This window comes from Hakea prostrata, chromosome 1 (genome assembly GCF_041222555.1).
Source record: "Hakea prostrata isolate BN-2017 chromosome 1, UWA_Hpros_2, whole genome shotgun sequence".
Taxonomy (NCBI): Eukaryota; Viridiplantae; Streptophyta; class Magnoliopsida; order Proteales; family Proteaceae; genus Hakea; species Hakea prostrata.
In genome coordinates, this window is record NC_142600.1 from 45,423,110 (window position 1) to 45,439,143 (window position 16,034).

The 16,034-nt window shown below is 40.0% G+C and overlaps 2 protein-coding genes across 7 annotated transcripts in view; both read left to right on the forward strand.

Moving 5' to 3' along the window:
* LOC149029032 (AUGMIN subunit 3-like) overlaps window positions 1-11,764 on the forward strand; it is a 30,224-nt gene extending 18,460 nt beyond the window's left edge. For all 6 annotated transcript variants that reach the window (XM_089140198.1, XM_089140218.1, XM_089140215.1 and 3 more), the window contains 2 exons: window positions 9,073-9,228; window positions 9,313-11,764. In XM_089140198.1, the coding sequence (XP_088996324.1) occupies window positions 9,464-11,308 (1,845 nt within the window). In that variant the 5' untranslated portion in view covers window positions 9,073-9,228; window positions 9,313-9,463 and the 3' untranslated portion in view covers window positions 11,309-11,764. The remainder of the gene's footprint in view (window positions 1-9,072; window positions 9,229-9,312) is intronic.
* A 2,474-nt stretch (window positions 11,765-14,238) lies between these two features.
* LOC149029033 (uncharacterized) lies at window positions 14,239-14,697 on the forward strand. The gene has a single exon (XM_089140515.1). The coding sequence runs from the start codon at window positions 14,239-14,241 to the stop codon at window positions 14,695-14,697; it is 459 nt and encodes a 152-aa protein (XP_088996641.1).
* Window positions 14,698-16,034: the final 1,337 nt, after the last annotated feature.

Sequence of the window (16,034 nt, forward strand, 5' to 3'; positions counted from 1 at the left end):
GGGACCTCATCTTGAATGTCTTTGGTTAATTCATCCATTATGAGTGCAAATAGATATGGGCTTAAAGTTGACCCTTGATGTAGCCCAACTGTAATTGGGAATTCATTACTTTGTCCCTCCTCTGTTCTAACACTATTCATTGTACCATTATACATATCTTTAACTATATCTACATATTTACTTGCAACACTTCTTTTCTCTAGTACTTGCCAAATTAACGCTCTAGGGACTCTATCATAAGCTTTCTTTAGTACTTCTTTAATATAAATGAGGGCCATAAATCATATCAAATGTAGTACTATATTGGAATGATCAAAACAGTAGCCAATCAAGATCTTTTCACAGGGAATGAGTTTTTGATCTGACAGATGAAATATGAAGTGAAATTCAGATGGGAAACAAAAATTAATATCACAATGAGATTTACATAAACATGGGAAAAATTTCGAGGGAAACTCAAGTTTTTACCTTGTGAAAATGAGAAATTTCGTGGAAACTTGGGACTTTTCTTTGTGAGTTTTGACGTCAAGCTTCGACACGTTTTAGGGGGTATTTTGGGGTGAGACTCTGCATATAAGCTAATTAGAGTTTAAATAACACATAATCAATGTAGGTATATCACTCAAAGTACATAACATTAATGTAAAGATTTCTGACAAATGCACTATAAATTTAAGTACTTAAGTATATAGCATTCAATATAGGGATTATTATTGCCCCCTATACTTTGGTTTTATTACTATCTAAACCTCCGTTTTATGAAATTGCTATTGGCACCCTCACTTCAACGATAATAAGTGGCTGTTAACATTGAATATCTAACGTCTATTTTGCCCTTCATTAAAATTAAGAATTAAAAAAAGATGACATTACCCTCATTTATAGAAACTATATTGAATGCCAATTATATTTTAGAATCAATTTTGGATTTGAAAGAGTACCAGTCTTCTCCATTTAAAATAGAGCAAATTGCATTGGCACCCCAAAATGGAGGCCTTAAAGCACTGACACCCCACTTTTGTTTAAAAAGCACATAGACCCCAAAATTGATTTTTTATTGGATATATTTGTTCAATTTGTCACTGAAAACCTTTCAGTCACTGTTTATTATAGGGATATTTTTAAAATAAACAGTGATTTAATTATTTTAAGTGATAAATTTGACAAATATATTCAATAAAAACCAATTTTGGGGTCTCTGTGCTTTTTAAACATAAAGTGGGGTGTTGGTGCTTTAAGGCCTCCATTCTGAGGTGCTAGTGTAATTTGCTCTCTAAAATATGATGAATACCCAGATTAAGAAAGTTTTTGAATGAATTACCTCTTGAGATCTTACTTCTTCATCCCCAACTCCATTAAAATATGCATAGTGGTAAAGACAAACTGTTTTGCAATATAAATTTAGGTTCTAACAACAAGAACAGTGATCTGGGAGAAAAGAAATGAATCTATACGTGTGTTGTAATTCTTAGGATTTACACAAAAGAACAAAATAACAATGATTTTTGCTGCAGCGTGATACTTGTTAATGAGGGGCTTACTATTGCACTAAAAAAATATATAAATCACATAAATTTTCAGGTAAAGTTCATCTTCAATGGAAGCATTGTCTTGAAATTATTATTAATATTATTATTTTTGAGAATTTAATTCGGGGATTGGGACCACATGCTTATAGTTGTTGAAACTCTGAAGTTCCACTTAAATTTTCCACAATCACAATGATAAAAGTTTTACAAACAAATTAGCATATAAGATGTTAATTGATAGGAAATTTGGTAACAATGCACAATGGTTAGCATATATTAGGTGATTTTCAATTTTCAACTTTGAATTAAATTTGATCTTTCCATCATATTTAGTTTCTATTTTGAGTTTTATTCAATCATATCTTTCCTTTATTTGGTGGTTTCTTTTAGAGAAGAAAAATCACATCTTTCTGTTATTCAGTGTAAGGGTGTCAATCGGTACGGTTTCGGTACGATACCAACTTTGAATACCTAAAACCAGAACTGTACCGTACCGAATACGGTACGGTTTCGGTATTTGCAAAAAGGGTCCGGTATGGTTTCGGTATAAAATCGGTATGAAAAAACGGTTCTAGGGCGGCCGGTACGGTTTAGTTATACAATCAGTTTCAAACTTTCACACACTGTCACACCAATCAAGATAACTACACTGTCTACACCAAATGAGTGAATGACCAGACTAATTAGATATAGACTCACGGTTATTGACTTGAGTCACTCACCATTGTCCACAGGACCGACCACAAATAACTACAAATGGACTGGGGAATCTGTTCGTAAATCAGTGGTTTGCATCTATCATCCGCCTAAAACTTGTCTGTGGGGTTGCATCACATGAGTGCGCATATATATATATATATATATATATATATATATATATATATATATATATTCTTTTACCCTTTCAAACCTATGAGTTGTTTGATAAAGAATATGTTGACAAAGAATAAAAAACATGGATTGATTGCACTTCCATTCATTAGCCCTTCAAACATTCACACTATCCCAAACTAGAAAACCAATCTGAACATCATTGGGTTTCAACTTATTCCTTTGTTCAGATTCACTGCTACCAATACATGGACCTTTCAGATTAAAAATGAAAGAGGTTGGGAAAAGGGTTATGCTGTATGCATCTACTAGAAGATTAACGGAATTTCAAAAAGATAAAAGCAATAAATTAGGTCTAGACTGATAAGGAAGTCGTAGAAGAAGAAATTAACCTCTAACCTCTTTTGGTCTTTCCCTCTTTCGTTCGCGTGGAGCAAGGCTTTCCTCAAGGGAGTTTGGTCTGCAGGTCTGGATCTTGTCGGAAGTTTCTGTAGAACATATAAGTAGAGCACTAAAGTGAGAAGAAGACGAAGACAGGAGTGAGACGAAGACGATTTCTGCTCTTTTCTTGCTGCTCTATCTTCATTGATTCTTCAGGATGAGACTCATTAGAGTGAGACGAAGATGATGAGCATGAAAGAATCAGACTTTGAGACTTGAGAGATGAGTGAAGACTGAAGACACTGAATCACTGCAATCGCATTCACATTTCACACTTTGCAGAATCGCAGGTAGCCTAGGGCAAACTAAACTGAGGAACAAAATCGCAAATTACCATATGTAACCTTGACTTTCGGTATGGGAATCGGTTCACACATTCGGTACGGTTCGGGTGTGTACCGTTGGTTTCTACAGCTGAAACCGGAACTGGACCGGACCGAATTTCCAAATTTGGTTTTGGTCCGTACCGTATCGAATTTTGAACGGTCAGGTACGGTTCGGTATTAGGCGGCGCGGTCCGGTACGGTTTAATGGTTCCGGTCCATAGTTGACACCCTTAATTCAATGGTTTCTTTTTAGATAAGAAAATGGATTTAAGGTTAATTTTTCCCCATAGTTAATTAAGGGTAGTATTATAACTTAACAAAAGGTAAATAAGTAAATAGATAACTCCAGGGTTATTTTTGGGATTTAAAAAATATATATAAATGCCACATTATTAATAAACTAACGGGGCTTTACGGTAGGGGGGCAATATTAATTGTGGATAGAGTTAAAGGTTGGATTAGTAATTTTAAAAGTACAAGGGATAAAGTGGTAATAAAATCTAAGTACAAGGGGGCAACAATAATTATCCTTTCAATATATAACTTCTGAGTTTAAACCATCAAATTCAAAGTAACTAACAATAAAAGTGAAGTACAACTCAGTGCCAAGAGGAGTGCCTGGGTGTATCCATCCCATAAACCGAGTAGTACTATGCCTGTAACATCCTCTCCTCTGACCAATGAATGTAGACATTCCATGACATGTTATGCCTATGGTTTACCTCAACAGCTGCAGCTCTATAAGTCTGGTCATCAACATGCCTAAGATAACCAGTCTGAGGGAAAACACAATTTGGATAGGGAAGTCTTGATGGAGGGAGTATTGGTCGTGGTTTTCTCAAATTTTTTATTTTTTTTCTTTCATATTTCCCTAAATACCATAACCAATACCCCCTCCATCAGAACTTCCCTATCCAAATTGTGTATTCCCTCAGACTGATTATCTTAGGCATGTTGATGACCTAACTTATAGAGCTGTAGCTGTTGAGGTAAACCATAGGCATAACATGTCATGGGATGTCTATATTCATTGGTCGGAGGATAGGATGTTACATGCACAATACTACTCGGTTTATGGGATGGGTCCACCCAGACACTCCTATTGGCACTGAGCTGTACTTCACTTTTATTGTTAGTTACTTTGAATTTGATGCCACAATACTACTCGGTTCATGGGATGGATCCACCGAGGCACTCCACTTGGCACTGAGTTGTATTTCCCTTTTATTGTCAATTACTTTGTATTTGATGTTTTGAACTTAGAAGTTATATATTGAATGTCATGTACTTAAGTAGTCAAGTTTTTGTTGGAAAACTCTACATTGATGTTATGTACTTCGAAGATATATCTACATTGACTTTTTGAGCAAAATTTATTTATACTCTAATTAGCTTATATGTAGAGTCTTACCTGCTAAACTTTGTTGAAACTTGATGTCAAAACTTGCAGGAAAAAGTGCAAGGTTTCCACGAAATTTTTCATTTTCACAAATTCAAAACTTGAGGGACGAATGTTTTCTCATCAACGAGCTAGGCCAGCCAGGTCAAACCAGATTTTGACCGGTTGGGGGAAATTTCCCAGTTTCACATTGTTTTGTCGAATATTGCCAGCTTTCAATGGATACCTGTGACTTTTTTTTTTTTCGTTCCCCTATAATTTCATTTCCCATTTCCAAAAATGGGAAATTTCGCGCAAAATTTCCCAGGTTCCGCACAAATTTTGTTCCATGAACATAAAACAGGGACACAATAGCTCTTCAAGGTGGGGGCAGAACCAGGAACCAGATTTGAGTTAGGCTGGATTACTGATATGAAAGTAGAAAGATACCCTAAGATTTGATGTCAAGTAGATGGCAGATCTGAATGGTAACTGAAACGAAAAATGGTCACTGAAGTAGGCTTGTTATTAGAAGAAGAGAGGGGACAATATGGGGGAATTGACTAAACAATAATAGCAAGAAAGTAACACCATGGCTTCATGCCGCAAGGTGGATCTATTTGATCGAACACCAATCTACCTTGATCAAATACAAGGTTTCTCCATAGAGAAGGGCTAGAAAGCAAATTTGATTTCAATTAATGAGTGATCGATCCACCCTCTTACATAAATCCCTTTATATAGTTATTTTAAAGACATAAACGCCAAATGCACCATCCAATCATTAGCTAACATCCACTTATCAACCATCACCTAACTCTTGACAAAGGAAAGTTCCTTTTTGACAATGAGTTCCTTATTTTCAAACTGCACTCCCTTCCTTATTTTTAAACTGCAGTCCCTTCTATTGACCTCGACGAATCTCTCAAAGACTTGACTTGGGCTTAGGTCTAGCACATGAAGATCATAAGATGTATGTTTGACTTCAACCTACCAAAATAATCTTAGCCCATGAAAGCCATGGGTGGATTTGGGTCAATACCCTTGTGACCCATTGGGCTTCTATTTTCTAGCAATATGTCCTAGCGTGCATCACAAACACTGGTAAAAATTAAAATACATCAGATTTATAGAAATATGAACCATACCTAAGAGATTTGGGTTGTGGGAGATATACATGACCCTCCTCATGGCTAAGTTTAACCTCAAATAAGCACTAATTTAGTGACAGTAGAGTTAAATGTTTCCTGCATTGGTGTCCGAAAATCGATTGAATTACATTGTGTGGTACTGTGCATGTGCAGCCAAGTGTTTTCATTTCAATAGTTGAGTGACTCTTAGCTTTAATCAACTGGATTATGTAGCTGTTCTAGTCGATAAGTTATTTTTCCTATGCATGTTTTTTATTCTTTAAATGGTAACAAACATGATTTGTAGCCTCATTCCATGCATATGCTTGTTGGTTTAAGTTTAACTACAATAGTCCAAGTTTGACTGAGATTGCTGTTCAAACTATGTGATTTACACTTTGATCATTTCACATCATGTTAACTTGGTCAGTCCTGGTGCACAGATACAAAAATGGAATAAAGAGTCTAGTTTCACATGATATATTTTAGAGCAAATTGCACTGGCACCCCAAAATGGAGGCTTTAAAGCACTGACACCACACTTTTTGTTTGAAAAACACACACCCCCTAATTCATTAAACACATAAGTCCATTCTGTTAGTGAAACAATTAACCACTGAAAAAAAAAATCCAACAACAATGTCTTCATCAAATAACCTTCGTTGGCGGAAGAATGTCTTTTTTATTTTTTTTATTTTTTTTGGGTAAATGAGAATAAGATTTCTTTGAAGGGTATAATAGTTTTTGCGATAATATAACTAACCATTCTACATAATAGGACCTATGTGTTTTTCAAACAAAAAGTGGGGTGCCAGTGCTTTAAAGCCTCCATTTTGGGGTGCCAATGCAATTTGCTCTATATTTTATTTACCTACTTTTGAAATATATACTGAATTTTCTTGGAAGCAACCAAGTTTGGTTAAAAATTTGAGCTTATAGGAGTTGATAGACCCGAGGATGGAAATTTCAGTTTTGAGGGTGGTCGAATAGGAGTTGATTATCCAAGGATCAAAATTGAAACCACCCTCAGACTGAAATGAGGTCGAAATTCCGATCATCTCAGTCAAATTTTCCCAAGACAACTTGATCCTTCGTTTTGGCCCTGTTTTCATGGATTTATAATCTGGGGTTTTGCATATGCACAAAGCACAATTGCGCATTTATTTTGCTGAAAAAAATTCAAAGAAGGGTTCTCATTCAAGTGGTAGTATACATGAGTTGTTCTGAAAAGTACAAAGACTTGTAAAATTGAACAAATCAAATAAGTACTTTAAATGCTTCATACAAATACAATAGCAAGAAAGTGAATGACCAAAAAGAAACTTTTTGACTTACATCTTCACTCTACCAAGTTGACTTCATCAGTGGATCCATCCCACGAGATGTGTAGTAGTACTGGTAAGATTTGATCCATTTTTCTGGATACTAGATAAAAGACTCCCATGTCATGGTTTTGGAATATTTATTCAGGTAGTTCGATAGTGTGAATCAATAGGTGTCATTGTCAGCATAAGCTAGATATCCCTACATGGGGAATGTATCATCAGGGAATGGACTGTAAGAAGATGATGGCTAAGCTGCCCAACTGGATGTGATGGATATCCAAAGATGGATGCACCTGATCTCAATCCATCCCCATACCCATATGCAGACATATTAGTAGCATCAGTAGATGAGTAATGTAACCCCAGGTTTTGGGTTAGATTTCAGGATCTTCTAATTAGGTTCCAGCACTTAACTGAGGAGTCTGGAGGCTTCGGATGATGGGTTTAGTGGTATAAGAACCTGCTGGAATAGGTAAACAGAACTGAATTTTGTTGGATTTCAAGTTTCAAATTTGAAATTTGAATTTTAGGGTTTTGGCTAGGGTTGGGAAGGGGGCTAAGGTTTCTGTTCCTGCAATTCAGAATTAGTTTTTTTTTTTGGTCAATGCAATTCAGAATTAGTAAGACTACTAATCTGAAAATCTGAAACTGTTTCAGAGAAAGAGGGGTTAAGGTTGGAAGGGTTTAGGTTTTCTGGAATTTAAATTCTGCAACTCATCTCAAGGAAGAAGATGAAGTGCAGAAATTCTGAACACCAGAATTAGGTCTGCTTTTGGAGATTCTAAGATTAGGACTGGGTCCTATAGGCTTAGGCGATTCTAGGAAGGGTAGAATGATGGTTCTGGGGCTGGGGTTGAGGGAATTCCAGTGAGGCTAGGACCTGGTATTTCTGGGAAAGATGGAGAGGGGGATGAGGCTACAGTGGCTAGGGGTTGGGGTGGGGATTGGCTGCAACTAGAGGGGGTGTGGTGTCTTGAGTTACTTGAATTTGTGGTGAGCTTGTTGGAACTCTATAGATGAAGCTTGTAGATGATGAAGGAATCTGAAAACTGAAAGTAAAAGCACTCTAATCCAGCCTCAGGGTCCCAAGGGGAATCCCACCACTTCTCAAGCCAAATTTCAAACTTCAAATCAATTCAATAATCAAGATTGAAAAATTACATGCATAACTAGGCTATTTTTAGCCTCCACTAATCATCTTAGACTCAACTAATGAATCCCTTCCAAATTGGGATCCAATTGTCCACTAAAATAGAACTCCTTTTAAGATAAGGTTCCTAAAATTAGGGAACCTTATCCTCACCTACTAACAACTCCAGCTAACTATCAAAGACCAACATTAACTCGACAACTTCGACTCCAAAATAGGAAATAAAAACAGAATTATTTTCCTAGAATAAAACTGGAGTCAGTCAACCAATATAGCTTGATCCAGGTGTAGGTAAATGACCATTCTACCCCTGGACAGATTCGACCTTTTTTTGATGGGCTTGGGCTCTTTTTGGGAGCTGATTAGGGCTGGTTATATCAATGACTCCCATATCCAACACCTCCACCATATGCTCCATAAGGATTATAAGCATGGAGAAAGCAACAAACAAGGTGAAGGAAGACAAATGAGTGATGATTTTTAGTGAAAAAGAGATTGAAAGAGGCAAAAAGGGCAAGAAATGAGAGAAATTCCCCAAAATTTCGATTGGTGGCACCTACGAGTTCTTTGAAGTTTTGCAGAACTCTACCAGTGTGGGACTTCTAACAAGTACTGCAAAATCCGGCTGAAACCAAGAAAGAAATTTCATCCCCTGGTTTCATCTCGGCTGGGCAAAAAACTGTTTTCGGTGGTTTCAACTGAATCTTGGACTATGGTTGGATCCCAGCATATAGTTATCAATATTTTTTTTTAAAATATAGTATGGAAGACTCAACTTGGTTTATCTTTTGTTAAATATTACCAAGAAGTTGGCCATTTTATGGTGGTTGCGTCTTTGATTCCTGAATATTAATTTTGGCTCACTCGCAAATCTAAAAGATAAATCTCGACTGCAAAATGCAGCTAAATATCCTATGTTCTCAGTGAAATTTTTTGTTTGAAGCTTTGTTTTTTTCATGCAGAGAGTTGGGAAAACAGAAGAAGCCCTTCTTCACAGTGGAGAATAAGATTTTTCCTTTCAAGTTGAAGAAGAAGTTATATATCATGGGATTTGAATCTCAGCATATGTTTTTTCCCCTCTCTAATTGCAGGAAATATGCACTGCTGGATGTTTCAGTGTAAGTGGCAACAGCAGTTGGAAATCCTAATCCCTTGGATATGGAACAAAATTGTTTATCTAAGCATATATTTTTCCCCTGCAGGAAACATTCACTGCTGGATGTGTCGGTCTAAGTGGCAACAGAAATTGGAAACCCTAATCCCTAGGATACGGAGTAAACATGTTTAAATTAGGTTTCTAGTTGAGCATTTTCTACCTTCATTGCTTGCAAAGCCAAAACTGAAGCAATAAGGATGAGTGGAGCAAAACTGTGCAGTCTCTTGAGTGAGCTGGGCTACGAAGGGAACGAGGTTTTAGACCCTGATAGCTTTGAATGGCCTTTCCAGTATGAGGAGGCACAGCCTATCCTTGAATGGATATGCTCTAGCCTCCGTCCCACCAATGTTCTTTCTGCTGCCGAGGTCACTCAGTGTGAGCAGTTTCAACAAGAGGGAAAGCTATTGGAGGGGGAGGACTTGGACTCTGCTTTTGATAGCATTTCTGCCTTCTCAAGTAGGAGGGATGACCAAGAGGCAGTTTTTGGTGCTGAAGAAGGATTGAAAGATATCAGGGATGCTACTTTGGCATCCAAAACTGAGGCTCTTGAATTGCAGAAGCAGTTGAAGCATCTACAGCATCAATATGATTTGCTGACGAGTCAAGCTTCATCCTTGATCCAAGGAAGAAGATCAAGGGTCACAGCAACATCCACGGTCAATGGACAGCTAACTGTAATTGATGATGGGCTTTCAGCGAGAAATTTAGAGATGAATGGAGTGCTTGGAATGATTGCTTCTACCGCACAGGAGTTCTCTCACTATCATTCAGGGGATGAAGATGGTGTGTACTTAGCTTATTCAGATCTCTGTTCATTCTTGTTGGAGGATTCAGCTTGTTCAAAGGAGCTAGACCAGTGGTTTGTGAAGCAGTTTGAAGCCAGTCCTTTCCAATTAGTGGCCGAGGATGGCAAGGTGAGATCTTCATGGTTGAGTCTTGATGACTCTCCAGATTCTGTAATGCAGGATCCAGAGGTATCTTGTCATCAAAATGGAGCAGAGTTGCGAAGGCTTCGTTCTGTATTTGGAACGAGTGAGAGACAGTGGGTGGAAGCCCAAGTTGAGAATGCTAAACAGCAAGCTATTCTTGCAGCTATTAAATCTCAAGTAGCATTGGATGAAGCTCACATCCATCTTGATCTTCATTCTCTCAGGAGAAAGCATTCTGATTTGACTGGAGAACTTTCAAACCTACACCAGAAAGTTAAGTTATTGTCTGAGAGTATTCCAGATCTTTGTTGGGAGCTTGCTCAACTCCAGGATACATATATATTGCAAGGTGACTATGATTTAAGGGTGCTGCGCCAAGAACTTTATATTGGTCGGCAGAAGGTGTTCATATATCATTTAGTTAATCAGCTTGCTAGGCATCAGTTTCTAAAAATAGCTTGCCAATTGGAACAGAAAACCATGCTTGGCGCGTACTCATTGCTGAAAGTTATTGAATCAGAATTGCAAGCATACCTGTCAGCCACCAATAGTCGAATCAGTCGTTGCCGGTCACTGATTCAAGCTGCATCTGAAGAACATGAACGAGGAGCAGTTGATGACCGGGATACTTTTTTGCATGGTGTAAGAGACCTTTTAAGTGTTCATTCAAATGCTCAAGTTGGGTTATCAACATATGTGTCGGCACCTGGTATTGTTCAGCAAGTATCCAGTCTTCAATCAGATTTGATGACCCTCCAGTCTGAACTGGAAAGTTCCCTCCCGGAGGATAGAAATAAATGTATCAGTGAGCTGTGCACTTTTATTCGGAGTTTACAGGAGTTGCTTTTTTCATCCTCTACAACTGCACAACCAATTTTGACACCTTGGCCGCTAACGAGAGAACTGGTAGAAATGGAAAATGTCAATGCGCAACTATCCGCAGCCATTGAAGAAGTTACACGAGCACATAGTGATAAGGCTGAGATAGTAAAACATCATCCTCATGAGGTGGGGCGGGAGAGGCAGGTTTTTGTTGACTTTTTCTGCAACCCAGAACATCTCAGGAAACAAGTCAGGGAGCTGACTTCTAGGGTTAAGGCTTTTCAAGTTTAGAAATCCTTGGTTGAAGAATTGTTGAAACTGGGCTTATGCTTTTATTATGACCCCATGAGGCTATTGTGGAAACTGTAGTATCTACCTCTACCCATATCACGTCAATTTCTGTTGATTGTAATCTGATTCTCTTGTATTGAACTTCATTTATTGGCAGATTTTCAAGATTCTCTTCACAGTAGACTTTGCGAAATTTGGACAGGGTCTTTGTGCAATTGTGGGTCATTTTGATGACAGGAACTACCTACGGGAGCTGCAGGTGAAGGACAAGTTGTTCTGTTGACTTCAGTGTCATTGGTGTACGGAAGTTAAGATTATAAATAGTTCCGAGTTTGAAAATAAGATTTTATGTACCAATTTTTATTTTTTATTTTTATTGGTGTACTCTTTACCAGGCTTGTTTCTGGAAAGTGATATTATAGGTCCATGTTTATATGAAGTTAATTTTAGTGGCTTGCTCTTTCCATGTTTTTTGGGATGACGATAAAACGAACTTTGTTTCATTGAGGGTTTTAAGTGCAGTCATGGCTGTTCTGGTTACGTATTATAGAGTAGATATGCTCAATATGACCATGGGGCGGGAGTTGGGAAATACAAAGATGGGGTGTTACATCCGTTAACTGTATACATACTGGAATTAGATAAAAATGCCAGTGGGCATTCTGGGGATTAAACTGATTCATGGGATTGGGAGTCCTTACCTTCAGCTCTTGACTTTATATGACGAGATTCTGGAGTGCAGATGTCACATTTTCCATGTGGGGGAGGTAGTGTACTTAAAGTTCCGTGTTCCAATAAAGTATAGTGTTGTTTTGCTTGCTGTAGTCCTTCCACTATGCCACATCCAAAATGGCCTCCATCTTTGAATCAAAGTGCAGGAGTCCACCTTGCTATATACAAAAGAACCTTCATGGACCAAAAAAGTGCCCCACCTCCAGCGGTCTAAACCTGGTAGCTGAGTTAGAAATATTATTCCAAACTGATTCATGGGATTACGGGTTCTTACCCTTATCTCCCGACTTTATCTTAGGGGGCTTTGGAGTGCGGATTTTCACATTTTGCATGTGGGGGGAGGGAGTGTAACTTAAGTGTAGTGATCCAATAAAGTATAGTGTGATTAATTTCTTCAGGGTTGATTTTTACGCCATTGAAAATGTACTGGTTACGTGAATTCCAGATGTAATAAAAAGTAACTATTAGGACTAAGTGTTATGGGTGATCCGGAGCGAACCGCTGGACCGGGACAGGTCCGCTCAGAACGGACCATGGGCTCCAGGATCCATGCGAATGAGACTTGCCAGCCAGGCAAGGGCGCTTCTCAGACGATGTCAGGGAGAGCAGGTGTAGCAGAGCTCGATGACAAGCACTGCCGCCCACCAGCTTTCCAGCTAGCCCAGCGACAAATAGGGGATTCAGAGTATCCCTTCTCAGACGTCGTCCATCAATATTAATTTCAGCAATAAATGTCAAAGGCCCCATTTAATGATTAGGACATCATTGAAGCTTCTGATTCGCCTTGAAGCTGTCTCGAGTACCGCAAGACCTCTTTTTGTCCTCTCCGCCAAAGAACAGCATCACATCAGTGTGATGCTTGAGTTGACCCTTTAATTCACAAGGGGAATCAACAGCTATCCAGAAGGCTGCTCAGGGAGCAACGTCATCCATGCTTAGAAGCCATCTCCATCGTCGAATCCTTCCTCAATGAATCAACCCGCCATTGCAGACGAAAGAGGGTCTCAGGTTCGTTATAAGTAACGACAAGTCACCTAGGTAGAAACGTACGCTCTCTAGCCATTATTCTCCTTCTTAACTCCACCAAGAACATTCCCTTCATTAATCTCCTTCATTGTCTTAGAGCATTTATTCTTCAGAGAGTAATTCTCAGTGTCTTCCTCAATGACTGACTTAATCATTGGAGGTGGCTTCCCGTCCTCAGAGGCGGCCCACTCTCACTTCTGTTTTGATCTCAGGAGAACCAGGAGAATCAGATTCTAGGAGGACTTGAACCAGACGAGGAAGTTGATCCTCCCACAACATTTGGCGCCGTTTGTGAGAAGCTGCTGACAAAAAGCGTAGTAGCTTTCCCTGAAGCTCAAAAAAATATAATGTCTCACGAAGATGACTAGAGAGGAATCGTTGGACTGAACATCCAAATCTCAAGACCCTCATCGCTCGGAAAAGAAAGGACCCGGTCGGAAGGCTATGGCTGGGACTTCGACAGTGCAGCTCATGGTGGGACGTGAACAGCAGGAGATCGCCCCTGATCCTCCTGTTGATCTTCCCCCACCAGGGTTCGCCCCAGCTCCAACCTCTAATCCCGAGGTACCTCTTAACATGCAGCAAGTGATGTTCGAGATGCTCATTTTCTTGCATTCCATGGCAACCCAGGGATGACATTTTAGTCCTTCTCCTCCTGAAACTGGTAACCCTACCCTTGTTGGTGCTGCTGACAAAGCTTTGAGAGATGACGGCAACACATGCTGTCCTCGACCAGCTAAGCACAAGGACAAAGGGAAGATGAAAGTAACCAGAAAGGAGGTAACGGGTTTGTCTTCGACATGCTCGGAGCTCTCAACGACACGTTCTCCTATCCAGGAGTTATCACAAAACGTCCTCAGGTTCTGAATAAAAAGAAGGCACCAAAGGAGCACGTGGTAGAGTCAAAGGGACCCCGCGGGAATGATCTGGCCTCCGGAACATCCACATTTGTTCGTGACGAAAGTCTCTATCAGTAGGTCCAGGACTTAAACGAACGTCTTTTTCGGCTGGACAAAAAGGTCCCTGATGAGGTTCAACTTGTACTAAGTCAGGATCCTTTTGTCCCGGAAATAATGGAGGCTCCCCTCCCGATAGGGTTCCGTACACCAACTTTTACTTCATACAATGGGACTACGGACCCTATGGCACATATAAGTCATTTTACATCTATCATGACTATGTGTGGAGGTGGGGACTCCATAAAATGCAAATGTTTTCCTGCGTCGCTTACGGGTCCTGCCACAACATGGTTTTCTAGGCTACCTAGACACTCCATACACAACTTCTCAGAGTTGGAGTACACCTTTGTAGTAAGGTTCAAGAGTGGTATCAAGAAGGATAAAACTGAGGACAACTTGTTTTCCCTCAAACAAGGGCGACGTGAGTCCATTAAAGATTTCATTTTCTGTTTCAACGACATCTTGATCATGATCAAAGATCTTGACGATAAGGTGGCATTCACCGCTTTTAAAAGAGCAGTCACTAGCGAGAAATTGATCACGTCCATTGTTGAGAAGAAGCCGAAAACCTTAGCGGAGCTTCTCGACCTGGGATATGAAATGGCAACGGTGGAGGAGGTTCTGGAAGCTAACCAAAGCCACTATAAGGACCAGGAGGGCCCACTTGCCTGAAAACCCCAGAATCCAGCACCAAATCTCGCTTTGCGAAAAGGGAGCCTAGGGCCAAGCAGGAATGGCGTGGTAAGAAAGTAGTGGATGAAGATGAAGAAGCTTTTACTCCCCTCAACAAATCATGATCCGCGGTCCTGTTGCAGATCCATGACTCAGGGGACTCTGGGCTATTGAAAACTCCAGGGAAATGCAAGTGCCCCCACAAAATAGGGTAGACATGGGAAAATACTGTCAGTACCATAAAGATAGAAGACATCATACCAATGATTGTCGTATGTTGAAAATTAAGAACGAAAAGCTGATCACTAGAGGGCATCTGGACCAACATGTGAAGGGTTCCCATCGCCAAGAAGCCTCACCGAGAAGGCGTAGCATAACACCACCTTCCGATGGAGTGGGGTCTCGGGGGAAGGCTCCTATGGCCCCAAGTTATGAGGATCTTCCTCCAATAAATACCATATTCGGAAGGCCCAATCCTGGGTCAGTCAGCCAGATGAGGCAAAGGACTTGTGTAGTAAGCGCTGTCAATGCTACAGCCATAACACGTTTTGTCCAGAGTGAGCCGATCATCTTCGCCGAAAAGGAGCTTGTCAATGTATGTACCCCACATGAGGATGCTATTGTCATCAAGGTCAGGTTGGCAAATCATATGATTTATAGGGTCTTGGTGGACACAGGATCATCAGCAGACATTTTGTCTCTGGATGCATTCCGCATGCTCAAAATAAACCAAGAGGCCCTCCAACCGACAACAACCCTACTATATGGCTTCGCAAGAAGTTCCACAATTGTGGAAGGAAATATACAGCTAGATCTGACTATGGGGATTTTTCCCCAGCAAGTCACTATACCCACCATGTTCATGGTTGTACAGAATCTCTCGGCTTATAATATCATCCTGGGACGCCCTACATTGACAACGCTTGGCGCGGTTTTTTCCCCCAGGCACATGATGATGAAATTTCCCACTTTTGAGGGAGTAGGGACCTGTAAAACCGATCAGAGGCAATCCAGGATCTACTACTTAAATTTCATTCGAAAGAAGCCAGCGACCCCCTCCCGCAGAGCGACCTTCACTGTAGAGGTGCACGACGATCGGGATGAGGATCAGCTACAGAGGGGAGAACTAGTTGAAAAATTACAAAAGGTTCCTCTGAGCTTAACACATCTCGAGCAGGAGACTAATGTGGGTTCTGAGCAGCCAGAAAATTTCAAAAGGGAGTTGATCTCTTTTCTGTCCCAAAATGCTGACGTCTTTGCCTGGTTAGCTGAGGACATGCCAGGAATTGACAGGAGCATTGCAGAGCATCATCTATGGATCAACAAGGGGGCTACCC